At 33.8% G+C, this 27,235-nt stretch overlaps 3 protein-coding genes across 6 annotated transcripts; 2 read left to right on the top strand and 1 right to left on the bottom strand.

The window, feature by feature from the left end:
- The first annotated feature begins 1,415 nt into the window (after positions 1–1,415).
- Positions 1,416–7,961, top strand: LOC7454913 (kinesin-like protein KIN-5B). Its single transcript, XM_002309009.4, has 23 exons — positions 1,416–1,784; positions 1,871–2,000; positions 2,103–2,258; positions 2,343–2,680; positions 2,782–2,920; positions 3,554–3,651; positions 3,732–3,888; positions 3,976–4,045; positions 4,137–4,213; positions 4,421–4,474; positions 4,564–4,644; positions 4,736–4,847; positions 4,924–5,010; positions 5,158–5,333; positions 5,425–5,586; positions 5,675–5,782; positions 5,891–6,049; positions 6,172–6,255; positions 6,328–6,533; positions 6,827–6,928; positions 7,016–7,125; positions 7,216–7,367; positions 7,593–7,961. Exons 1-23 carry the CDS (start codon positions 1,606–1,608, stop codon positions 7,806–7,808), a joined length of 3,153 nt encoding a protein of 1,050 aa, XP_002309045.2. The 5' UTR covers positions 1,416–1,605; the 3' UTR covers positions 7,809–7,961.
- Positions 7,962–9,736: 1,775 nt separating this feature from the next.
- Positions 9,737–13,703, top strand: LOC7487245 (uncharacterized). 4 transcript variants are annotated; one of them, XM_024604650.2, is made up of 6 exons: positions 9,737–9,921; positions 10,065–10,121; positions 10,582–11,865; positions 11,957–12,022; positions 12,683–12,881; positions 13,030–13,703. In XM_024604650.2, the coding sequence occupies exons 2-6, from the start codon at positions 10,113–10,115 to the stop codon at positions 13,095–13,097; spliced, it is 1,626 nt and encodes a 541-aa protein (XP_024460418.2). In that variant the 5' UTR covers positions 9,737–9,921; positions 10,065–10,112; the 3' UTR covers positions 13,098–13,703. The 4 variants fall into 4 exon arrangements, with proteins under 4 accessions (XP_024460418.2, XP_006381184.3, XP_024460417.2 ...); XM_006381122.3 differs by having other exon boundaries at positions 9,738–9,921; positions 10,668–11,865; positions 11,954–12,022; XM_024604649.2 differs by having other exon boundaries at positions 9,738–9,984; positions 11,954–12,022.
- A 3,854-nt stretch (positions 13,704–17,557) lies between these two features.
- LOC7454912 (WAT1-related protein At2g37460) lies at positions 17,558–20,006 on the bottom strand. The gene is made up of 7 exons (XM_024603473.2): positions 19,748–20,006; positions 19,598–19,660; positions 19,397–19,513; positions 19,020–19,260; positions 18,771–18,932; positions 18,282–18,433; positions 17,558–18,160 (listed from the first exon to the last, which is right to left on the bottom strand). The coding sequence occupies exons 1-7, from the start codon at positions 19,927–19,929 to the stop codon at positions 18,031–18,033; spliced, it is 1,047 nt and encodes a 348-aa protein (XP_024459241.2). The 5' UTR covers positions 19,930–20,006; the 3' UTR covers positions 17,558–18,030.
- Positions 20,007–27,235: the final 7,229 nt, after the last annotated feature.

Below are 27,235 nucleotides of genomic sequence, written 5' to 3'. Positions count from 1 at the left end.
GACAAATCGACAAATCCAATATACTTAAGTTCAACTACGAACTGAGCCCAATGAATCGTAAGTTTAATAAATTATCAAACTCAATATATTTGGATTTAGCCATGAGCCGAGCCAAAGACATTGTAGGGTTAGAAAGTTGTTAAACCTGATATACTTAGGTTTAGCCATGAGTTGAGTCTAGTATATCGTAAGTTTGATAAATTACTAGACTTATTTTCTCTAGGTTTAGTTACAAGCTAGACCCAATTAGTTTTAGAGATTCATGTTAGGACCATAAGGTTCTATCTTAAAGTTATTGATATGGCTTATTCATGTCAAGAATAATCATCTCCCTTCACCTGTAGTTGTATAAAAGGTCGTTGTATAAAAGGTTCTAAGGAGCTATCATATTTCTATCTTATTAATGTTTGTTAATGATCTATAAGAGATATTTATCACTTATTAATAAATTATAATGAATATTTGTTTTTTTTTAATAGAATGTAAGGGATTTTTACCCCTTATTAATATCATCAAGCTAAAATTATCTGGTCCTTCTACTCCACTAAAACAACAAGGTTCATAAAATATAAATACTCCTTGAGGCTTAAACCACTCATATAAAAAGTTTATTTTTCATATTCTCCTATCTTATATATCTAAATCATTAGATCATAACCACATAAAACAAGAACAAACATTCTTGTTCTTGAAATTTAAAACATTTATTTATTTATTTATTTATTATCATTTTTATTTAAAGTTAATGACTTTATCATAAAAAAGTCTCTAAATCCCACCGATATGGACTGCTTTGTAGGCACCAAGATATATACTATGGATTTTGTACTTCTTAGACTAAAAAGAAGAAAATATTAACATGAACATTTGATTAACTACTATTCAAATACTAAATAATCTTATTTATGAGAATATTAGTAAAACATCATTATTGGTAAAATTTTATTTGTTAAATATATTTTCTGGCAAATAATAAAATTATTAACAACTTAAATATTCAAAATGAAAATTTGGCCATATTCTAAATTGTTGCGTGAAAACACTTAAATGATAATCAACAATTAACTAACTACTTTTAATAGAATTGTACCAAATGAATAGATATGTTGAAAATGAAAACTAATTTTAATAGAAGCACACGTATGTGATAAAAAAAAAGATTTTTTTTTAACTGGGAAAGTTTCATTCATCCAGATTAAAAAGATCTTGAAGCAAAAAAAAATTAAATAGTAAATTAAAGAAGAAACACTTGATTAGAAAATCTTATGAAGTACACTTGAATAATTGGAGCCTCAAAATCTACCGGACCCGGACAGAAAGCCATCAGCAAAGGGTGAAGCTCCTGATTTGAATTTTTAACAAGGCCCCACCTACTTTTTGAAAAACGCAAACTCGAACGGCTACCTCCTAACTTTCCACACAGCAAAACCAAAAAGTGGACTAGCCGTTTCTCTTTCGAAAACGCAGCTACAAAAACCCTCAAAAAAATCCCCGATTCAATTTTTTTTAAAAAATCCTTGATCCAAAAGAGATCGAAAAGAAATTACAATCATAAAGCTCTTTCCATTCTTTTATTTTGCTTGCAGTTGTAAAGAAAGAAGAGATATGATGTCGCTGACTCCTGATCAATCTAGAAAGGTAGGGTTAGGCATGATGCCATCTCCAATTCCCTTCCTCACGCCGCGGCCGGAGAGGCGCCGCCATGAATCGAAAGGCCATGACTGGAATTCTGCTCGTCAGGACAAAGACAAAGAGGTGAACGTGCAAGTCGTACTAAGATGCAGGTGGGTTTTTGAGAGCAAATTATTAGTTCAATATTTGATCAAAACAATGCAAGAAATCCCATTTGATTGAGAATTCTCTTTTTCAGACCCTTAAGTGATGAAGAGCAAAGAACGAATGTCTCCAAGGTGATAGCATGTAACGAGCATAAAAGAGAAGTCACTGTCTTGCATAGTATAGCTAACAAACAAGTAGATAGAGTTTTCACCTTTGACAAGGTAACAATAATAATCACATGTCACTTTGATCCTCCGTATCCGAAAACTACGATTTTCTTTCGAAACTTTTAGTATTCTATGTTTTAAACGTTGGCCATGCAGGTTTTTGGGCCTAAAGCACAGCAGAGATCGATATATGATCAGGCCATTGCACCGATTGTTGAAGAGGTTCTTGAGGGTTTCAACTGCACAGTATTCGCATATGGGCAGACGGGTACCGGAAAGACGTTTACAATGGAGGGTGGAAAGAGAAATAAGGTAATGGAAGAATCGACCATGCTGTTAATATTTGGTTTCTTTTTATCAAGTATATTTTCATTTTCATTCTAAGTAATTGTGTAGGGTGGGGATTTGCCAGCCGAGGCTGGAGTTATTCCACGAGCAGTTCGCCAAATTTTTGATACACTGGAGGCCCAAAATGCCGACTATAGCATCAAAGTGACATTTTTGGAGCTGTACAATGAAGAAATAACTGATTTACTAGCTCAAGAAGACCCTTCAAGAAATGTAGAAGATAGGCAAAAGAAACCCATTTCTTTGATGGAGGATGGGAAGGGTTGTGTGTTTGTAAGAGGTCTTGAAGAAGAAGCTGTCTATAGTGCCAACGAAATTTACACTCTCTTAGAACGAGGAGCAGCCAAAAGGCGTACAGCAGATACATTGTTAAACAAGCGAAGCAGGTTAATTTTACTTTTCTTGGGTAATTGTTACTGTTTTTGCTAATGTAATTGAATCTAGTTAGAAAAGACACTTTACTAAATTCATTTCGTTACTCTCACAGTCGCTCCCATTCTGTCTTTTCCATCACCATCCATGTTAAAGAAGCAGCTGTTGGAGAGGAGGAACTTATTAAATGTGGCAAACTTAATCTTGTTGATTTGGCAGGATCAGAGAATATTTCTCGTTCAGGTGCAAGAGAGGTATGGAAAGAAATACTAGCTGTTAGTCTCTTGAATCTATTTTGACTGCTGATTCAGTAGCTTGCCCAAATCATGATTTCAATGAACGTTTGGACCTTTAACACATCTTGTTAATAATATAGACACTGTTTGGAATCATTTGCTACCATCAGCTGTGAAAGTTTTGTTTTTGCAATGGTTTTGAGTTTTTCGGAATATAATATGTAAATTATTGAATGTGTTGCGTGCAGTTGGTTCTGATCAGGAATAGTAATAGGAAGGTCTATTTAATTCTTAGCTTTATTCTATGGCCGATTCTGGTCTTTGATCTTTGTCAAGTTGGATTGCCACATGGAGGTTTTTAATTGATATTTTAAAACATTTGTTAGAAGAACAATCGATGACGGAACTAGGTTCTGGCCAATGCCATCTGCTGGATAGCGGACACAGGCTGCAGTTTTGGATGAATTCCAGCCTTTAATATACTTACTATTTCTTTTGTTTTTTAGATTCTTACAATGGCTCCTGAACATTTTAATTTTCACTTTCATTAATAAGCTGCAAGAAGAATGTCAGATCACTAACAGCTTATTAATTGGATCTTAAATTAGTTTTGGAACAGTTTTGAAATTTGATTAGCATTCGAAATTGCAGGGTCGTGCAAGAGAAGCAGGGGAGATTAACAAGAGCTTACTAACCCTGGGTCGTGTTATAAATGCACTTGTGGAACATTCACCCCATATACCTTATAGGTTCATGATTCATCCCAATATCTTATCTCTCTCTGCTATCGTTCACATTTCCTTAATGAGTTTCTGCATTTTGCTTCCAGGGATAGTAAGCTGACGAGGCTATTAAGAGATTCGTTGGGAGGAAGGACAAAAACATGCATTGTTGCTACAATTTCCCCTTCTGCTCATGCTCTGGAAGAAACTCTAAGCACACTAGATTATGCATATCGGGCTAAAAGCATAAAAAACAAACCAGAGGTTTGTCTAGCTATTTCTTTTGCCACTTTGAAATGGTAGTTTGATCTATTACTTTCCCTTTCTGAATCATAAAAGTTTATCTTGCAGGCAAACCAAAGAGTATCCAAGGCTGTATTGCTCAAGGATCTCTACTTAGAAATTGAAAAGCTGAAAGAAGGTCTGATGACACACACTCGTTCTTAGTCCATTTATCATAATAGCAAAACTTGGATTTGAATTCTTATTATGGCATGGCCACGTTAATGCAGACGTTCGCGCAGCAAGGGAAAAAAATGGGGTTTATGTTCCGCATGAGAAATTTGCCCAAGAGGAAGCTGAAAAGAAGGTGGATTTTTAATTGAAACTCATATTTAAGTTCTCTCATGTGAATCACTTTCCTTATTAAATGAAACTCATGACATGGGCAACGAAATCTCTGAATTTGTGTGCATCATCAGTGAGCTTCTGATTCATTTTATGAAACCTGTCATTATTGATTCGTCTCATCTCTGCTTAGCAAATTATGACTGAATCACTTTTCAATACCTTACAGTTGAGGATTGAGAAGATAGAGCAATTGGAGAATGAGCTCAGTCTCAGAGAGAATGTATAACTTGCTGGCTGTCTCTATCTTTTCTCTGTGGTTCTTTTTCCCTCTAATATTTAGGTGACTTCATTTACTTCCCCTTAATGCAGCAAGCTGATAGATATAACGAGCTTTATCTCACTGAGAAGGAAAAGAAAATTGATGTAGAAAGGGAGCTCATGGATTGTAAGGTAATTATGTTCTCCATATGTGTGTGGTTCTTTTCTTCTCTCTGTGTTTCTTCTGGACATCATTCTAATTGCCACCATTTTGTTCCTTTAGATGAAGTTGGAAAAAAGTAACAACGAAAGGTTGGATCTTGAGGAGAACCTTAGGGTAACCATTTCAACTCTAAAGGAAAAGGAGATCATCATCTCGAAGCTACTATCCTCAGGTAAGTAAATTGATTGATCATTTGCAGAAACCAAGCGTTTTTTTTCCATCCATGTATAACATCACTACATAAACAGAACATTCTTTAATTGAGCATGCAAAGGAGCTGTGTGTCGGTTTGCAAACTGCATCAGAGGATATAACTTCACTATTTGGCAGATTAGGTATGAGAACTCTATTTCTTTCTGGTTATCCCCTGAAGTCTCTTTTACATTGTGTGCTCTTTCGACTTTAGTCTTTTGTTTGTGGACTGCTTGGACAAGCTTTTGTGTCTATTTCGCAGCGAGTAAAAGTGTTCTTACTTTCCACAGATCAGAAAGACATGATGGAAGTAGAAAATAGAAACATGGTTCTGACATTTGGTTCACATCTAGACCAGAGTTTAATTGACCTGCATAAGACAATCCTGGGGTCAGTTTCTGAACAACGGCAACATCTAAGATGTATGGAAGAACATGTTGAATCATTCCTTGCGAGTAAAACCGATGTGAGCAAGAGCATTGTTCTCAGTTTATATTATATTCTCCACTTAACTGGTCTTATCTCGTTGATAATTTTACATTCATCATGAATACCAGGCAACAGAAGTCTTGGAAACTAGGATAAAGAAAATGTCAGAGACACATGCTTCAGGAGTAGTAGCCTTGAACGAACTTGCCAATACAATGCAAAATAAAGCTTCCTCTGACTTACAACAGATAAATACTATAATCTCGTCTCAAATGAGAACCGTTGAGCAAGTATGCAGTCATAGTAAAAGAATTCTTTTCTAAGATTTGTTATGGTAGTCTTGGATTCAAAATGACCATATCCTAACTACCCTTACAGTTTCTTGCCACCATGTTGTACGAGGCCAAGGAGGTTATTGAGGAGATCCATAGTTCTCTTGATGACCAAACACAGCTACTGGCTCTCTCCACTCAACAACAAGAGAAGGTAATGCATAATTGTTCGTTTTCTGATGCCCTTCATTGTCTACTTTCCGCTATTGATGTTATTCCTTGCATATGTATCAAAATTTCCTGAACCTGTGTAAAATTACAGGGATTACAGCGTAGTTTTGCTTCTGCTCAAGCAGTTTCAAAGGCGACAGTGGACTTCTACAATGATCTCCATCTTCGGGCTTCTGAGATCATGGCATTTCTTGAAGAAAGCCAAATCAAACAATCAGACCAACTATCTAATTTTGAGACGATATTTAAAGTAAGTTATACTAGATTACAGTGCACGTTACTTTTTCTCAAGAAGAAAAAAAGAGTAAAACATTAGTTTCGATGGTATGAAGAGACATTACAAGATGATGAATTTCCACATCTTCTGAACAGGAGAAGGCTGCTAGAGAAGAAAAGGAAGCTTTGGAAAATATAGCAGTAATATTAGCATCATTGACTTCTAAGAAAACAGCTATGGTGAGTTATTCAATCCTTAACTTCAAACCATTTGGTGGAAGCATGCTTGATGTTTTATAATTCTGTGTGTAGGTGTCAGAGGTATCAAGCGACATCTATGACACAAGGGTACGAGAAAATAAGATATTGCAGCGGGAATTATCCAACATGCAGAAGGCTTCATCTAATGCTAAGGAGGGGTTGAGTAAATATGTAGAAAAATTGGAAAGACATTTTATGGAAGACACATTCTCGGTAGCTGAATCAAAGGCTGTCATGGAAAATCTCCTCCAAGAATGGTATGCTTTAGTTTTTTTTATTCCAATCCTATCTGCCTGCAAAAGAAAGTTCTGTGAGTACACACGTTCAACAAATTGAAGAGTGGTTTTCTATTGGAACAACATTAGGGGGGAGGAAGGGAATAAATTATGGGTCACATTAGCGTATATCAGAAAAGGTGTTTTGATCATAGCAATTATCACAAAATGTCCAACCCTGGCATTGAAGGAGATGTAATGAAAATAATACATAATTAAAAAAAAATCCTTGAATAATTTTCTCAAATAACATTGGATATTTTCATGTAATGCAGTTCAGAAAAGGCAAACGATTCTAAGAAACAATGGGAAAATGCTCATTCATACTTGAACAATTCCAAAGAGAGAACTGTTCTAGAGATAGAATCTGCTGTGAGGTAAGTTGTTCCCTGATCTTTTGTATTCATTCCTTCTTTTTTCCAACTTTAGGAATTTTAACCACAACTGAAAATTTACTACTGCAGGGATAGAGTAAATAAAAATCATGTTGCACATCAAGAATTTTTATCTGAATCCTCTGCTATGAAAGCAGATTTTGATGCCAGAATTGGTGATGTAATGGCTGCAGTTGATGGTAATTTTATACTCTATGCATTATTATCCAGTCACTTCTTCTAAACGATATTTGCACTTGGTGTCTCAATCGTTCATTTTTACTTCACAGATTCCATGATGCGGGATCAAGAAACTAAGAAGGAAATAGACTCCATTACTTCCTTGTGCCTGGGTCAGCTCAAGTCAACACAAGAAAACCATGGTGATCGGATATCAAACATTAGAAGCAAGGCCGAGAAGTGTCTCACGAAAGATTATCTGGTATGCTTTCTTTGTTGTTGAGTGCTAATTAATTTTTTTTTCAAATCATACCTAACCTTTTCCTTAAAAAAAAATGAATCTCTCTGAGTTTAGTTATGTATTGCTAGAGTTTTGTCAGGCCACTTTTTTATTCTTCTGTTTAGCAGAATTTAAATTTACTAGTAGACATTGTTGGAGAACTTGAACTTGTAAACGGAGAACTGGGTCTTGTTGTGAACAACGCAGGTTGATCAGAATTCCGGGACAACACCTAAAAGACGAGTTATAGCAGCAATACCTAGCTTGGAATCCATTGAGGAAAGGAGAACAGTAGTGGCCTCGGAAAGTCCGAAGGAGCACGGGAATTTAGAGAAGAGAGCAAAGTGGAGCCCTGCGGAGAGCAAGATCCCAAGACATCATGCGGCGTCATTTAATAGAGCTCCTTTCACTGATGTCAACTGAAAGTCAAGAATTAGGATAGGATGTTAGAAGGCACGCAAGATGCTATGGCCATTGCTTGTATCTCACGGAAACGCTCATCAACTGATGAGCGCGTGAGTAAACGCACTTTGCTAAATGTTTTTCTTGTCAACAATTCCATTTTCTTTCTTGCTTGCTTCGCTCTCTTATGATGATTTAATAAATAAATAAATAAATTTGAGACAGTATGGCTCCATATAGATGTTGCCAATGCTGTAATTAATATTTAGCATTTAACTTATGAAAAAATAATAACATTGGTAACTAATAATTCAACACAAACAATTCATAAAAAAAAATTGAAGGTAAAAAATATTTTTTTACCTTGAACGGGATTCAGGTTTCCATCCATCTGTTGCCTACCTTATATTATTCAATTTGTCTTTAAAGACATTTTAGGACAAGACAATTTGGAAAAGCAACTTTTCTACTGAAGATCAAGCCAAGGAATCCACGGTGGAGGAAGAGCAGCCGTATGTGCGGTAACAACAAAAATAGGAGAAATCTCGGTGCCCAAGGGAGCTTCAAGAGAGTATTTTTATTCAATCTTTTTTTTAGAAACATTTTAGGACAAGACAATTTGGAAAAGCAACTTTCCTACTGAAGAAGCCAGGGAACCCACGGTGGAGGAAGAGCAGCTGGGTGTGCGGTAACAACAAAAAAATGGGGGAAATCTCGGTGCCCAAAGGAGCTTCAAGAGAGTATTTTTATTCAATTTGTCTTCAAAGACATTTTAGGACAAGACAATTTAGAAAAGCAACTTTCCTACTGAAGAAGTCAGGGAACCCAACCCATGGTGGAGGAAGAGCAGCCGGGTGTGCGGTAACAACAAAAAATAGAGGAAATCCCGGTGCCCAAGGAAGCTTCAAGAGAGTATTTTGTAGTAGCAGCTTGTTCCACTGTCCTTTTGCCTTTTCAGTTCAACTTAGCATCAGGCTTTGCCAAGATAGGAAATTTTGATGAATTCAAAGCAGCAAAACAATGGAAAATGTCAGAATGAATGATTGCCCCTAATGTGGAGGAGAAGAAGCACTCCGATTAGTATTATGTTTATTCAGATAAGATCACCATACAATATATTTTTACGGAAAATGATTTCTTATTTATAAGAAACAAAATTATCAAAATAGAACCATCTTAGAGATTGCCCTATGCTAAATCATATAAATGAAAGAAGGCTAGGGCCTAGGATGTTCAAGAAAATACATACAAAAATATGGGTGCAATGACTTTTAACTTCAATTAAAGGAAAAATCGGTTATGAAATTCACAATAGACTCAAGGTATCTTTCGTGCAATGGGTTTTTTAAAATAATTTTTTATTTTAAAGTAATTTAATTTTGATTTTTTTTATATTAATACGCTAAAATCTTTCAAAAACACGAAAAAAACATCAATTTAATTTCTTTTCAAATTAAAAACATCTAAAAATAAAAGCTGAAACTTTGTTAAACATTTCTATATAATTAAAAAATACATTATCATAGTAGATGAAAGTAGACCATCCTTTTAAAATATCGGATCTCCAACTCATTAAGGCACCGTTTGTTTTTGTGGTGTAAAAGTATTTTAAAAAAAATAATTTTTTTTGCTTTAATTTTTTTAAGGATTTTTAGATCATTTTAATATGTTGATGTTAAAAAATAATTTTTTAAAAATAAAAAATATATATTTTAAAAAATAATTACTACCACAATACTAAAAAAAAATCTAAATAATATGTCATAAATAAATATTTTTGGTATATATTTTTTAAATTATGAAAACAACAACCTAAAACTTACTCTCTTTTTTTTTTTTTTTGTAGAAAAAGAAAACCAACACAAACAATTACATCACTATTGTTTTTTTTTTTTTAAAATACAAACCCTTAATCCTGTCCACGTGTACAGTGTAGATGGGCTTCACGACTTTGCGATCGTGCAGGGCACCATCTTATAATGCCCCCTCTCAAAAACACCCAAAAGCTTCTCCTTTTGCTCTGTAATTGTGATGCTGATAGATAGATCCCGCCACCCATCCCTCCCCGTAAGATTCCGGACGTGTTTTCCGTTGAATCTTCGCCGGTGATATTCTACTCCTCCAATCACACTTCGTATGTTTCTCTCAAAACTCCAAGATTTCATTTATTTTCTTTGCTTTTGAATCACCTGAAAAGGTGAGTTATTGTTGCGTGCGTTTCTTCCTCTCCTACCGCTAACAATATAACGGTGATTATTATCACATGTATTTCTGCAGATCAACTTTTGAAGTGGGCAAGTTCGATAGTGACAGAAACAGTTATCGATGCAAATGGTATGCTTTTTTCTTGCCTAATAATGTATGTGACTTTAGCGGCTGGCTGATTTCTTTTGATTTGTTAAATCATGCAATAAGATAATGCTTGAATTGTTTTCTGCTGAAGTTTGAACTTCTTAAACATAGAGTGAATCATGTTTGTTACTTTTCTAAAATGGTTCTTGTGGTTTGAGTGCTTGGACTGGAAAAGAGTATTATAAGACTAAAGACATTGAAAAGAGAGTGTAGTAAGTAAATTACAATGTGCTTGCTCTCCGTTTCTTCCATGCACGCGAAGGATATGCTTTTATGAATTGATACTTACAGCGAAAACAATTTTACTATTAGGTTATAGGGAGAGAGATTCTATTAGTTTTATTGCATAATTTGGTACCCACCTGGCAAGGAGATCTTTTAATTATTCTATCTTAGGTTACTGACATGGTAGGGACTCATTTCTTAGTGATTTATGTGACAGTCTTTCCAGAATCAAGGTCTTTGGATGGTTAAAGGTGCTGAGTGTATAAATGATGGTGAAATTAATTACGATAATTCTTCTTCTAGAATTGAGTCAAAGCGTTCTCACCAGTGGTTGATGGATGGAGAGGCAGAACTATTTCCCAATAAGAAACAGGCAATCGGAGTTCCAACAAACAATTTATTTACAGGAATGCTAAGCACAAATGCTACCCCGTGGGGCAGTGCTTCTAGTTTTCAGTCAGTCTCTGGTCATTTCACCGAACGGTTTTTAGATTCTGAGACAAACAGGGCCGTTGATTTCGATGACAGAAGCATTGCATCAGTTAGCTCAGGAAAAATTAACAGCATAGGCAGGAAGTTAGACGAGCATCTATTTGGTAATGATTCCCCTTTTGGCTTATCTATGCCTCATATGTTGGAAGATCCAAGATCAGGTTTAAACTATGGCGGGATTAGAAAAGTGAAAGTTAGCCAGGTCAAGGAATCCGAGAATGCCATGCTTGCATCATTGGAACATGCCTTTAGTAGGGTGGATCGTAATACCATGTCAGTTGCTCAATCTTATGACAAAGATGAAAGTATCATATCGATGGGTCTTGCTTATAACAAGCAGGATGAGAATGGCATGTCAACGGGTACTTATGACAGGGAGAATAACATTTTTATTTCAATGCGAAAACCCTGTAACAAGGGTGATGAACACATATCAATGAGTCAAACATACAAAGAAAATGGCAATGCCATACCAATGGGTCACACATTTAGCAATGGTGAGAACAATACCATATCTATGGGTCAAACCTACAGCAAGGTAGATGAAAATATCATCTCAATGGGGCACATGGGGCACATCTACAATAAAGGGAATAGTGGTATGGTATCGGTGGATCAAACCTATGACAAAGATGGTAACAACAGTCTATCAATTGGCCAGTCACGTAATAAGGGAGAGAGTACTATAATATCCTTTGGGGGCTATGATGATGACGACACAAATTGCTCAGGGAAGCTTACATCTAGCTATGAACTGTTGATGGCTCAGCCTTCTTTTCAAAGATCAGAAGTAAGAAATGATAATGAAGTGGTTAAATCAAATGTGGACACACGTGTATCTGCTCTACATGTAGCTACCTCAAGGACTGATAATGTTTCTAAGAAAAAAGATGACATAAAAACAGCTAAGAAGCTTCCCTCAAACAACTTCCCTTCAAATGTTAGAAGTTTGCTGTCCACTGGCATGCTAGATGGAGTACCTGTAAAATATGTGGCATGGTCACAGGAGGTATAACTTAATTCTATGTATTCATCTTTCAGTTTGCTTTATCCTTTGATGAGAAATTGACATTTTTGGCCCTTCATATCTATGTTAGAAGGAGCTCCGTGGTGTTATAAAAGGTTCTGGATACTTATGTGGCTGTCAGACATGCAATTTCTCTAAGGTGATCAGTATGATCTTTTTATCAAGGGAAAGTTATTTTTCTATTTTTTTGGAGCAAATCAAGGGAAAGTTTTGAGTGTGCGTGTGCGTGTGCGTGTGTTTTATTCATATATCATATTCTAGTGAAGAAATTTTGTGTGGAGTATGCTGAGTGTGTGATGCAGAACAGCTCTGGGGATTGCTCTGGATCCAACTTTTTGGGGATGTTTAAAGATTGTGTCACACAATCAAAAGTAAAGTTACTGGAATTTTATTCACAAACTGATTCTCTCTGTATTGAAGATCACTTAACCTTTATTTATATAGAGTTCGTGCGTTAAATATAACTATAGTTTAGCAAAACAAATCAATTAGTCCTCATGGTTTCAGAAATTATATATTTAATCTCGCTATTCATAAATCCATTTATATCTTAATTCTCTTTGTCTATTTCACGTTTTTTTCCCTTTTTTTTTGAGAAATAGAAAAAGGAAAAAAAGATTTGTTTTAAAATAGGAAAAACATAATAAAACTGATACTAAATAGAAAATAAAACCTAGACATGGACAATTTTTAAGATTTTCTCGTAAACCTGGAAATACCCGTGTAAAAGACATTAATTTTGCATCTTTTGTCATCTCCATAAGTTTGTACCTGAAAAGGTTAATTACTGTTTTTGTAGGTAGTTAATGCTTATGAATTTGAGCGGCATGCTAATTGCAAAACTAAACATCCAAATAATCACATATATTTTGAGAACGGGAAGACAATCTATGGCATTGTTCAAGAGCTAAGGAGTACACCTCAAAATATGTTGTTTGAAGTTATTCAGACGATAACCGGTTCACCTATCAACCAGAAGTCTTTTCGTCTTTGGAAAGGTGATGGAAACTATCTACTTTAATTTTTATTGTTGTAGCTATTTTATTGATAATTATTTTTTTCCCCGAAAAGCAAACTTGTGTTATAATTCTTTTGTGCTAATGTATTTTTTTCTTTCTCACATACTCGCTTCTTCCTCTTTTTCAGAATCCTTTCTAGCTGCAACTCGTGAACTTCAACGAATATATGGAAAGGATGAAGGGAAGCCATCATAATTTGTTATTAGACGGTGTCGTTTCTAGATCACCGAGAACTTAACAAATCTTAAATTTTAAGTACCTCAATTACGTTTGTGAAATGCAATGCATGCAGGGTACTCAGGACTAGCGTATTACATTCAAGGCATAGCGATGAAAGATCGAGGATTTGTTTTTGTAACAGCTTGCGAAGGTATTTCTGTAAACACAGTGCTCAATCTTACTAGCATATAAGCACACACGAAATTGCATATGTTGAAGATCCAAATATGCATTTCAGCATATGCGAGTTTGTGTGTTCAGTATGCTTACATGCTAGTAGTAAGATCAAGCACATGTCTAGAGAGATACCTTTCCAAGTACATTTGCTGAGCCAAAATGATGGAGCTCATGACAGCAACAATAACCATGCACAAGGGACTGAAAGCTGTTATGAAAACGGGCCCTTGAATGTAATAGGCTAGTCCTGAGCAGAAAATACACAACATGCTTCGCATTCACAAAAGGAAGGTGCTCTGTTTCTTTGTTATGTTTCTTTTGTTAGCAGTGATATATCATTTAGAACAGAGGTAAGCTGTAGTATATATTTTTTTATTATCTAATGAGTAATGATTGTTTTCTTTCTCTCTCCCTTTTTTTTTTTTCTCAATTAAGAAGGTATAGTCTAATTCAACCACTATAATGGTTTGTGACAAAATTTATCTAAGAGAAGTTGCAACTACCTAACCAGTAATTTTTGCCCCATCTAAAATAAGTTTCAGCTTGCAAGACATGCTATTTATTATTAGGATACTATTTATTACTAGGAGGTGGTTTTGAAAAAATTACTCAGTAGCTCATCATACTATTCATTGTTCTTAGACAAAAAATAATTAAACTAGGATTTGGAGGCAAAAAATTTTCATATTGTTTTGGGTAGATAAGTCTTTTTGATTTTTTTGGAACAATTAAATTATTTAACTCACTCAAGAATAAAAAGATGCCTTTGGGGTTTTTATGTTTTTTAATTTTTCTTTTATTAAAGTTAGATAACTTATGTTTTTTCATTTATTTATTTTTATTAAAGTTAGATAACTCTGGGGTCATTTTTTTTTATTAATTTTCTTCATTGGTTTTATCTTTCAAGATTGAGGTTTTTCATATTACACTTTGTGATTTATTTTTATTTATTTAGTGTTGTCCCATTGTTTAGACTGCGAATTAAGCTGGTTGGCTTGATTTTTTTAGGGTCATTATTAAAAAAAAAAATTGTATTTTATATTTTAATATTATGTTTTTTTGGAATTGAGCATTGTGATATTTCCTACTTTGTGTTCTATTTGATTTTCTCATTCACATGATCCATATGGTAGTGTTTGATTTGTTTACTTGGTTTGTTATGTGGTTTTTTTGTTTTTTTTTAATTAACACTCTTTTCAATTTTATTTTTCGACATTCAATTTGTTTGGAATTTGACTTTGATTTTTTTTATTTGTTTTCTATTGTTTTATTCTGATTTCATGACCTGATTTGTATATTTAGCATTCTTGGTTAGGTTGGTCCAATTTGTTTTTTTCCTTTTTTTTTTATTTTTTTTCTTCCATATTTGATTGGCTGTAATTTTAGCTTCTTTGATTTTTTTATCTTTTTAACCTTTTTTTTAAGGTTCCTACTATTTTTTTTTAAATTGATCCATATATCAATATTTTTTTCTTGATCAAGTACATATTTTTTTTAAAATACGCTTGCATTGCTTAAATATAATCTGGCTTATAATGTAAAGCGTTCCCACAAAACTCAGTATTACCTAAAAAGACACTGAGCCAGCTGGCAAGGATATCCCATATTTTAGACGTGTAGATGGTCTCATTTACGCGATTTGTGTCCAATGGCAGTTCCTGTAAAAAAAACCCATCACTCAAGGGCTTGGCTGTGTTAGGGTCGCCAACACAATTATTCATAATTGGATGGTTGAAATGTCTATAGTGATAGAAGGGATTTGGTAACCTTATTGGACATGCATTTTTACTTTTTTTTTTTTTATAACACGAGTATCCGGTTTAATTTACATGAAATCTCACGAATCTTGAAGTTAATAATGTAAATCTTCAGTGATTCTAAAAAACTTAAATTTATAATCAATAAAAAACAAACCTAAAATCTAATTAGTTTAGCTTCATTTCAAATTTCATACATTTTCACTCTGATTGAATATAGGCTGACCGGTAATTTTTACTCATGCAGGAGAAATCAAAATTTATCTAGAAAAAGTTGCAACTTGCATGCTATAAAGAAACAATAAAGGCGCATCATGTTTATTATTAGGAGGTGGTTTTGAAAAACAAAAATGCTAAGAGGATATGAAAAAATTATTAAGAGGGGATCTCTGTGTGTGTCTATATATATATATATATATATATATATATATATATATATATATATAGTCTAATACATTACTCTTTACTAGTAAAAGAGTTGGGAAAATCAACGGTGCTTTGTTGGTGCTTAATTGTTCATCGTCCACCTCCTAGTGCTTCTCCTAATTTAAAAGGATTGAAAAAGAGAAATCATTATTAGTACATGGAAATTCCACTGCATAAACCAGAATTCATGTTAATACAATTCTGACTACACTTTGCATTTGCATTATTATCTTTAAAATACTTAAATTCCATGATTGTTCCTTAATTGTTTAACCCACACTTTTTCATTCCATATTTTGTAACCATATCAAATTTCCAAGATTTTCATACTAACAACGCATCATTGAATTTTCAATTAAATTAATTTCTTAAAAATTTAAATGTTTTCTATAATCTCATTGATTAATAATTTGGATATTTGAATTAATTTAACTATACAATCCATATATCTTTTCCAGATCATGATTTAACCGGATCACCCGATCAACTCAAGTTTTTTTATTCTTTTATTTTTTATAAATCTAGCCGATTTCATCTTTGAATTAACCGGTTTCTTTCAACAAAACGGGATTATGATGCTTGCAGGCTTGTGTCAAGCCTTGTCAAGTGGAGGACATGTCATGTCTTGGGTTGTCCTCAACTCGAAAAGTTAGCTGGATTCCCTCTCTCCGGTGAACAAACATATGTTTTCTCAACTTTTTATTTTTCTCCATTATAAACCTCAAAGCTAACATCTAAAACCCAATTTCACCATCAAAAACCATTTCAATCAAAGATTAAACACAAAATCAAACTTTATATTTTGAAAACTCTTTTTTAAGGTTTGATGTACTTTGAGAAATTATATGCATGTTAACACTTAATATTCTTTTGAAAAAATCAATAAAAAAATATATAATTATTTATATATTTGTCATTATATTTATTTTAATGACTAAAAAGCACCATAAACCTCAAAATAATAAAATTATCATTTACAATTGCATGAACACAAACCAATTTCAAGCATTTTATCAAATAATTTGTGGGCATCGTTGGTGTTTTTTTTTTTATTATTATTACTACTTTATTTGAGAAGTAGATCCTTCATATTCTTGCATTTGCCCAATTCCAGTGGAATTCTCGCTTCCAAGCCATGATACCATGCTATTAGCTGCTCTAGATTCTCGAGGTTTCCAAGCTCAGACGGATGGATCCATTAAGGAAGTTAATGCTGAAATCAAACGTCTTCAGCTTGGAACATTTGGATAGTTGTGCTGGGACTTCTCCCTCAACTTGTATCTAAAATATAAGGCAATTTTCTTTAGAGTACAAGAAAGAAAAATGGGGAAAGGAAAGAAATGCAGATTTGGGTAAATAATTTCATTACTAAACATGGTATACATGAACTTGCCTCTTTTAATTGGCAGATTGAGGTCGTCAGACCAATAAATTGGAGTATCGGACAACTTGTTCTGCAATTAACAAAAGGGGGCCGACCAGCCTTTATCCTCGACAATGGCCCATATGAGATAGTTTCTTACAACAGTTGATCACTGACACCCAAATAGGCAGAGCATGTAATAGATCAATGCATCGTTTCCTTGGTATTGGGTGGTGCTTGACTAATCGAAAAACTGTAACAATTGTACTTGCCAAGAACAAGCAGAACCACATCCCTAGCTGCCTTTGCTAGTGCAGTTTGACCCATGAACTTAAGTTTGGAAAATTATGTCATGGTGATTGGTCCTGCAGAAGATGGACACCATGGAAGTGTTTTCCTTATTCAACGCCTTTTGTTGCATCCTGAGCTGTCCAATCAGAGATCTTCCTGTATTTTCAAACGAAACTCGTGTCGTTATGGCTCCATCAAGAGTCGTCTTCTTTTTTCTTTCTCTTTTTTAACTGCGATGCAAACCCGTGAATACCTCTCCAACCTGGATGATCCATATCAGATTCAGTTTTTTTTTTTGCTAAAATGTTTTTAACATATACCAGCCCAAATTAAGATCTGTACAATTTAAACCCAAATTTGATTTTTATTAGTTATAGAACTCTAATTGAGAAGGAAATGGAAAGAAAGAAAGAAAGGGAAGATATCGGAAAAGAAAATTAACATATACTTAAATATGTAGTTTAACACAATTTATTTATTTTGTAATATATAGATGTTGATTATATAATCTCCAACCTTGTCTTAGGAACATAATGGGTGTAATAGATTACAGCTGTGGCAATTTTTCATTTTACAATTTGGGAGCAATTAATTATTTGAAGAAGTGATACGGTTCCACATATTTGGTAGTGGATAATTCACCGAACTCGAAAGCATGATGAGTTCTTCCTTGTTAAAAACAAAACTAAAGCTGTTTTGACGATGTTGTGGAGATGCATACGGAAACTGGAGATGTTTGATACTGCTTCTCTCTTATAAATTATAATTATCTTTGCTTGGTGGATGGATCGTCGACTCCTTTGGATGTTGAAATCTTAATCTTAGTTCGTTTGCCATTTTTCACGAGATGATTCATTTCTGTATCCTCGTGAACCCAATCGTCATTTCCTTTGCTTCACGCAACTGTTGTTTGCTTTACTGGTATTGTCTGCTCGTCAGCCGGTGGGGATGAAGTCTTGTAGTCCTTGCTTTTACCCCATACTACAAGATATAGGCCTGCAACTATGATAATGGCACCGAGTATCCTGTAAAATTTAAGATTTGTTAGGTTCTTGGTGATCTGTATAGATACAAGCATCACGCACGAAACTGCGCATGCTGGTATGCATAGTGATCGAGCACCATGTCTATACTCTATAGAGATACCTTCCCAGGTACATTTGCTCAGCCCAAATGATGCAGCTCATGACAGCAACAATAACCATGCACAAGGGACTGAAAGCTGTTACGAAAACGGGCCCTCGATCTTTCATTACTATTCCTTGAATGTAATAAGCTAGCCCTGAGCAGAAAATACCCTGCATGCATTGCATTTCACAGAAGTAACTAAGGTGCTCTGTTTCTTTGTTATGTATCATTTGTTAGCAGTGATATATCATTTACAACAGAGTTAAGTAGTTTTTTTTTTTAAAAAAAAAAAAACAGATTAGTAATGATTGTTTTCTTTCTTTTTTTCAATCAAGAAGGTATAGTCTAATTCAACCACTACAATGGTTCTAGAAATAATTGCTTGAGTGTTCATTTCAGAGTATACTCTGATGAGAGCAATTTCTTTAATTAGGGTCGATCAAGATGTACGTGGGCTTTATTATTAATTTAGTTTTCCCCCCTTAATAGCTGGTTTGATTTTCTTACACTGTAGACGGCTGCAAGTAATTTCATATCCCAGTTTATAGCCCAGACAGAAGGTTTTCCGTTTTCTGCTACCAGTGCCACCACGGCGCCCTCAATTGTGCCAAGCAGGCAAATCCAAGCCGTTAGAGAGAGTTCTGCAGGATAGGATTTCAGTGTGATGGCCTAGAGAAATGAATCAGAGGTTAAAATTGTCGAGGAGATCTATCAACAGATTAATTGTGTTCTATGCAAGGCATGTTGGCAACTTACTTGCAGAATCATGAAACAGGCCCAGCTGAAGCACCCCACGGTGATCATTAGTGCACCCTTGATTGAGCTATGGAGATCAATTCCACCAGTCCCGTTTTCATGATAAGCATTTCCTTTTATCCGAAAGAACTCGATCAATGGGCCTTTCATTAGTGTCATCAACATTGCTCCAGCAACTGTTGCTATGGTCCCAGCCAGCTTAGCTTGGCTGTGGAGAGATCCGATTTTCACTTTCTCAAGCCTAGGCAGGAAGAAGCAGTATTTAGATGCAACAAGAACATCGACAGTGTTTTTAAGTAATACTAGTAGGTGCTTTACAGTTTATCTATATCCTTTGCAATGCAGCTAAATTGCACATGATATTATCTCACAGTTACCTAACGATCCAAGCGATTATAAAGGTGATTGCAGGAAGAACATTGACAATAGCAGCGGCAAATGTTGCTGTTGTGTACTTCATCCCTAGAAAATACAAGTTTTGGTCGATAACAGGCCTGCCCAGGTAGAGATTTTTATATGGTTAAGGGTTATCAAAGGAATAGAAAGAAGGAAAGTTGGATTTGTTATTAGAAAATTACTCCAGTAAGCTGAGCGCTACTAGCTTGATGAAGATTGAGAGAGTCATCTTCGGCCTGAGTTTCCTGTTTAAAAAAGGAAGAGAAATTAAGGCAAGACATTATTGTTTGTTCAGTTTTAGTTGTGTGTGTGTGAGAGAGAGAGAGAGAGACTTGTCTAGAATTGCTGCGAAGGGGGCAATGACAACAGTGGCAACGGCATGGCGATACACCACAAGCACATAATTGCTCATCCCTTGATTCAGCGCAGCCTTGGACAGAATATCCATCCCTGCAAACCCAACTTGCAAGAATATTACAGCAACGAAGGGCTTTGCTCTATCAAAGCTATTCATATCAACCACGCAGCTTAGACTCAAAGACCTGATAGGAAAAAACTTATTTAGGCAGAGAGTTTTATGAGACTATGATGGCAGCGCTACGGTTCCTTTTATACAGGTTTTAATTTCCTGATGATACGTGTAAATAATATGTACGCAGATTCCAGATTCCACTAACGCCAAAAGGACCCACGACACGAGCAGACCCACAGACCAAATGCGTTTGGTTCATCAGAATTCCATTACTACTTAGCCATTTGTGCACCATGTCAGTGCTTCCATTTAACGTTTTCATACCTTTGCATGGTCGTCCTTCCCTGTTCTTAGTGGAGTTGCTTTCTACATAATATTTGTTCCCTGATTGGTCTGTACTTTGTAATATGCAAGGAAAAAACACCCAAAAGCCCTTGTAAGTTATTAGAGTTTCTTTCCCCTGTCAAAATTTATTCGCACTTTTTCTTTCTCTACGTTATAAAACAGTTTGATCATAAAGTGCGAGCGAGCAAAACCCCTAGGAGCACTGACCTTTGTAGAGCAAAAACGAGGGGCTAACCTAATATAATAATAATTTTTTTTATAAATTAGTCTGCCAACTCTCGTAGAATGCATAATGACCTCACTGTGTACATTAGTTTAGTGGTGATAAAAATATTTTTTATTTAGAAATATATTAAAATATTTTTTTATTTTTAATATCAACTATTATAAAACACTAAAAAGAATAAATTTAATTATTAAAAAAAATAAATCCAAACACGGCTAGAAATTCACTCCTGAATAGGCACAGATTAACGTAGGATGACCCCAAGTTATCACTGATTAAAAGAGGAAGAAAGCTCTACTCCTGCTTCGTTTACCTATTAATCATTTTGGTATTGCTTTTCACATTTTATCGTAAAGAAATACAATGAAGTGACAAAACTCTAGAGAAAAACCCTAGGAAGAAACGCAGAATCTGGCAGTGCTAGTATTTTAAGAAGAAGCTGTTAACTTGAATCTTGGAAAGTATGATCTATATATATATTATTTATGCGGAACGAATATTAAACCCAATAATTGATCGAGTTAAAAAATAAAAAAAAATGAAACAAAAAGAACTGTGAGAATATTCGGGCTAGATGTTGGTGTGAGCCTTCTGGATGGCTTGCCCTCGCAATTAGGGCAAATGGGGTCGATTAGGGATAAGATGCACAAGAAATTCCACACACAATTGTTGACTAGATTCATTTAAATTAAGCCACAACTGCTGAGTAGAACTCCATTCAAAGCCAGATTTGATGACCGACTTTGTCTTGGGTCGCGCTGCAGGAACCATGATCTCCCTCGCCAGCCATTCTTGGGGGCAAAAAGACGATCGATCTTCTACTGAATGCGTGTTAATGGTGTGTGACTCACATCCCTTCCATAATTGAATCATTCAGAGAATCTACCTTGTTTTTACCTGTTCCTCGCTCGATCTCTCTTTAGTGATCTTATCCTATATCAGGGCTGGGTCTTTTGCTGGTGCGACAGAGCTGAATCATTTAGCTGCATTGCTTTGGCCTTCACGTCCATCATTGAATCAATCGGTGTGTAGTAATCCAGCTAGGAAACCAACGCGTGCAGGGGCTACCGTGATATTTTTTAAAGTGTTTTTTTATTGTAAATGTATGAAATTTTTTTTTAATTTTTAAATTTTTTTTTAATATCAAAAAATTAAAATAATCTAATAACATAAAAATATAATTTAAAATAAAATAAAAATCAAGATTTTATATAACTTTGGTTGTCGGCACGAAAAAACATGTCACCCTTAAAATGTGTTTGTTTTAAAAGTTGATGTTGAGTTTGATATATGAAATCCACCAAAAAAATAGAAAAAACAAGAAAAATTAACTTTTATAATTAATTTTTATACATAATTAAATTATACCCAACTTCAACCACAACCACAGAAATTAAAATAAACCCACAATTAATGGAGGATCACGTAAGAAAGACATGCCTGAGAGAGACCAAGCAACAACAAAAGAAGAAGTGTACATAAAAGGAAAGTAGAATAATAGACGCACCTGGAAAGCTTGGAATATTATTATTTTATATATAAGAAGAAGGTGATTGATTTGATCGTTGGAAGAGCACATCGGAAATCAACTTTCGATTGGCGTTTTGGTTGCAGGGCTCGATCCTGAACGGCCACACTCAAGCCGCCGGCATAAACAGACGTAAAAAAAAAATATTTATTATTAGGAGGTGGTTTAATTAAAAAAAGAAATATCATTTTCGAAGAAAGAAATAATAAAACATTATCTAAAAAAAGAAATATTTTCATGCTATATTAGTTAAAAGTCAAGTACTCAATACTCATCTTTCTTCTTCCTTTTTCTTTTTAAACTGAACATTTACCTCTTTGTTTATTTTTTTATCATAATAAGTTTTTTGTATCCAAAAGTTATTTATTTAATCTTCATTAAATCATCAATGTTATTATTTGTTCCCTTGGAGTGACATGGATATTCAGAAACTATTTGATGTTTGTATTTTTATCATTTAATAACTTGATTGCAGATTACATTTGTATTTTAGTATATATGAAGAATGTACTAATTATTAAATTAATACTTTTAAATTCAGGTTGAAATCATGTCCAAGACGAGGAGAATTGATTTTTGAGTTGTCTTTCACAACACAAAATTGAAGTAAAAATAATTATTAATGTATACTAAAAGGCTCTGGTATTTTCCTTAGCAATGAAAATGAAATGCCTCGGCAAATTCATTTTGGTCTCGAGATTTTTTTGTTTTTAATTTTAATTTTTTTATTAATTTTATCATTTAATATTAGTTTTACTCAATATTGAACTTCATAATTTATATCAATTTGTTTTATATGAAGTTACCTCGGTCTCTTGATCTAGATCGTAAGTTTTGCGAGTTAGTCGTGTTGACTCCGATTAGTTTTTTGTTATTTTTAATTATGTATTTTTTAATTTTATTCTTCAACATTGAATTGATTGAGAGTTGGGCTCCATGATTTATTTATTTGATTTCTATGGGGTTATTACAGTCTCATGACCTAGGTTGCGAGTTTTGCGGGTTAGTCAAGTTGATTTGAATTTGTTTTGTTCATGTTTTAATTTAAAAAAAAAATTTCAATTCCATCATTTATAATAGGTTGATTGAAAATTGAAATTTTCTATTTTTTTTTTTAGAGTTATCACAATTTCCAGACCTGGGTTTGATAAGTTAATCCAGGTTGATCAAAGTATTTTTTTTCTTTATTTCTTTATTTTTTTTCCAATATAATCCTTCAACAATGGGTTGATTAAGGATTATGATTCATATTTTTTTTTAATTTTCTTTCAACCAACTCCATGATTCATGTCACAAGTTACGCCGGTTGACTTGGGTTTTTTCTCTTTTTTTTAGTTGATTTTTTTACTTTATCATTCAATATTTGATTGATTGAGAATTAAGCTTCATAATTTATTTTGGGTTGTGTTTTATGAGTTTATCTTGGTTTTATAACCGGGGTCATGGGTTAGTCAGTTGACTCGGGTGGTTTTTTGTGCCCTTTTTATAATTGATTTTTTTTAATTTTATAATTCAACATTATATTAATTAAGAATGGAGTTTTATAGTTTATTTCGATTTGCTTTCTATATAATTATCTTGGTTTCATGACCCATGTTTGACAAATTAACTTGGTTGACTCGACTTATTCTTTTAGTTGATTTTTTTTTCAATTTCACTCTTTAATATTGGATTGATTGAGAATTGAGTTTATATATATATATATATATATATATATATATATATATAGGGTTATCAGGTTTCATGACTTGTGTATAGAGTTTTAAAACCCGGACCGGCCCGGCGGGTCGACCCGGGCCTGGGACCGGTCCGGGTGGAGGCAAAAACCCGCTTGAAAATTGGCCCGGCGAAACCCGGTCGACCCGGGACCCGGTCCACCCTGTCAAACCCGGGTGAGACCCGGCTGATTTATATATCATCGTTCCTTCAGCTCTTTCTTTCGTCAATTCTTCAAGATCTCTTGCTATCCTTGATCTTTCATTCAACCATCTTTCTTCATCAATAGTCCCCTGGTTGTCCAACTCCAGTGATATCCTTGTTGATCTTGACCTATCTGCCAACCAGTTACAAGGTTCTATTCCAGATTCTTTCGGGAAAATGACTTCTCTCATGAATCTTCATCTTGCCGATAATCAACTTGAAGGTGGAATTCCAAGATCCTTTAGAGGAATGTGTAGCTTACGTGAGCTAGATATGTCCTCCAACAACCTTAGTGGACCCCTTCCATTAGGGTTGCTGCTTTGAGATGACATAATAGCTGTGGTTGTGAAGGGAGGCATTGCTCTTGTATTTTGTAATCTCTTATACGCCTTTGAGAAGGAACTTTGAATCCTAAAATTGAGGAGGTGATGGTGGGCTTGTGGTGGCTGTGGAGGTAGTTTGTAAAAAGCGAGATAGGGATTTGTGTGTACTGTGTTGTGAAGGTAATTGTGCTAATTTTATAAGGACAAGCAATGTTTGGTTTTAGATTTGTCAAAACATGAGTGGCAAGCAAGGTTGTTCTCTGTAAACTTTTCTTTCTTTCAACGACGCTTATTATTATTATTAGTCCAAGGGCAAGGGCAAGCAAGAAATTCTTTTTTTTTTGGTTGAAGAAATTTTTTTTTTTTGGGTTGACCCGGGTTAACCCGGGTCAACTCATCTGACCCGTAACCCGATCATTATACCGGGTCGACCACCGGGTTGGGTTTAAAAACTATGCTTGTGTAGTGAATTTGATAAGTTAACTCGAGTTAATCTAATATGTTATCGTTTCAATATTTTTTTTAAAAAAATATTATCTTAATCTTTTTAATCAAACTATATTTCTATTAGCCATTTAGTTTAACTTTGATTTTGCGAAGTCAATTAGATAATATCAGATTAATTCCAATAAAGTTTAATTTTTTTGTGCACATGGAATATTTTTCTTACACCTAAAAAAATTAAATACAACCGATGCTATAGCGTGGACAATAATATGATTTTATGTGCAAAAAAACACACTCGGTAATTTTTTAAAAAAATCTTCAATTTGTCATTTTAGGTTTGGCCCTTGTAAGCAATTATCCCGACTCCATCCCTACCAGCAATATATCTCTCTGCTGAACAATTATTTTCATTCCACTCAAGGCCAGTCCGTGGTCAAGGATTCGGAGGGCACCAAAATCTTATCACTGACACTTTAAAACTTTCATCATTTGTTCTATTATGCCTTTACAAGGGACAAGGACATATATATTCATCAGAGTGAATGTTTCGTATTTGGTATCTTGAAATTTAATAAAATTTAATAAAATAAAATAAAATAGGGTTTAAAAAATTATTTTTAGTTATGTTAAAATACATGTTTGATTATAAAAAACAGTTAAAATTATTATTAAATGAAAAATAATTAAAAGATATCTGGTTAAAATTATTTTTGAAAGTGTTGTTAATAATAAAACAATTAAAAAAAACATATAATAATTTTATAGTTTTGCATTACATTACATTATTGTGCCCTGGATTATTAATATATCATAAATACAACAGTGTGATATTAAAACTCTATTTTTATTGTTTATTAAACCAGTTATAATCTCGAATGCTTTATTCATTCTGGCATGCTTTCGTAGCTATATTTCTTACTACTTCCTTTCTAGCATCCATCAATATCTCTTTAATTACCCTTTTTGTTAAAGTTTTTGCTAGAATCTAGTTTAATATTTTATTAAAAGCCCGTCCAGGTATGTATATCGTCGATTGTTCTCTCTCTTTTTTTGTCAACAAAGACAAATGGAAAGAAAGGAAAAGAGAAAGGTAGAGGTTAAGGCTATCTTGGAAGCACTGTATTTTCAACGGTTTTTCGGGCCGGCCGGGGTAGTTGTGGTTGTTTTTTAAAGTATTTTTACTCAAAAAAATATGTCAATAATATTTTTTTATTTTTTAAAAATTATTTTTGAGATCAGCACATTAAAATAATTTGAAAACATAAAAAACATATTAATTTAAACCAAAAAATAATTTTAAATTTTTTCAAAAATATTTTTCAAACGCATTGTCAAACTCCCAATAAGCTTCAAAAGATACACTACGAAACAACATAGAACTCAGTAAAAACAAGTTAAAATGATTATTTAAGAGTGAAATAGTAATTTACTATTTAAAAATATATTAAAATAATTTTTTTATTTTTTAAGAATGCATTAAAATGATGTGAAAATATTAAAAAAATATTAATTAAAAAAAAAACAATTTAAATTTTTTCAAAACTATTTTTATAAGGCACAAAACAAATAGTTACTTCACAATAAATAAGATCGGACCTCAATTATTGATGAAGCTACTATTTAAACCACAACTTCTTATAAATCAATCACTATGTTTCTGTGGTTGTGAGAAAAAGCAAACGCAAACGCAAACCTACACTAGTTGCCTCGACGTGGAAAACATTGTCCTCCGTAATGGTTATGGTGTGGATGCCATGCCACCCAGCCCCATCGTACCAGACTGCTACTAGTTGTCATATCTTTTTGGATATATGTATTGTTGAAGCTATCAAATATATATATATATATATATATATATATATATATATATATATATATATATATATATATATATATATATATATATATAAAAGTATCCTAAACAGAGGTTATAGATATTGGGGTTATTTATGTCCAAAAAAAATAATGTCACCCTCACCGTATTTTTTTAACAAAATATTACCTTAAAATTTAGAATAAGATTTGTTTTTTTTATTGCCATTGGTTATCAATATTTTTTCATTTTATTTTTTTCCTTTTTTTATAAAATAAATATAATTTTAATGTCGGTCCAAAAATAGCTGATTTTAAAATTTAGAATCAATCCTAAAAATAAATAAATAAATACATGAATTAATGTAATAATTAGTCTAAACCCACACCAATTTAATTGGAAACAAATCAAACACATTGGCCCATACATGTCCACACAAAGCATTTTATGATATCCCACAATGAGCACGCAGACCGAAATAAAACTAGTGGACCAAACCAAAAAAAGAATGTCGGCCCATCTACACCAAGAGGCCCAAAATCAGAGTTAAAAAAGGGAAAAAAGGGGCTCTATAAAGCCCAACCTGATTTCCTTTAAAACTTGATAGCCCAGCCCAATGAACAATACATTACCCCTGTTATTGTTTTGAAGATCCAAGCTAATCAACCTTTAGACCTGCTCAGCCTCTCTTTCGTTTTTTTTTTTTTTTTTTTTTATCACGTAGGCATGCAATTATTCCAGGGAAA

This window comes from Populus trichocarpa, chromosome 6 (assembly GCF_000002775.5).
Source record: "Populus trichocarpa isolate Nisqually-1 chromosome 6, P.trichocarpa_v4.1, whole genome shotgun sequence".
Lineage (NCBI taxonomy): Eukaryota > Viridiplantae > Streptophyta > Magnoliopsida > Malpighiales > Salicaceae > Populus > Populus trichocarpa.
Note: the sequence above shows the minus strand (reverse complement) of the source record. Positions and strands in the feature narration are given on the sequence as shown.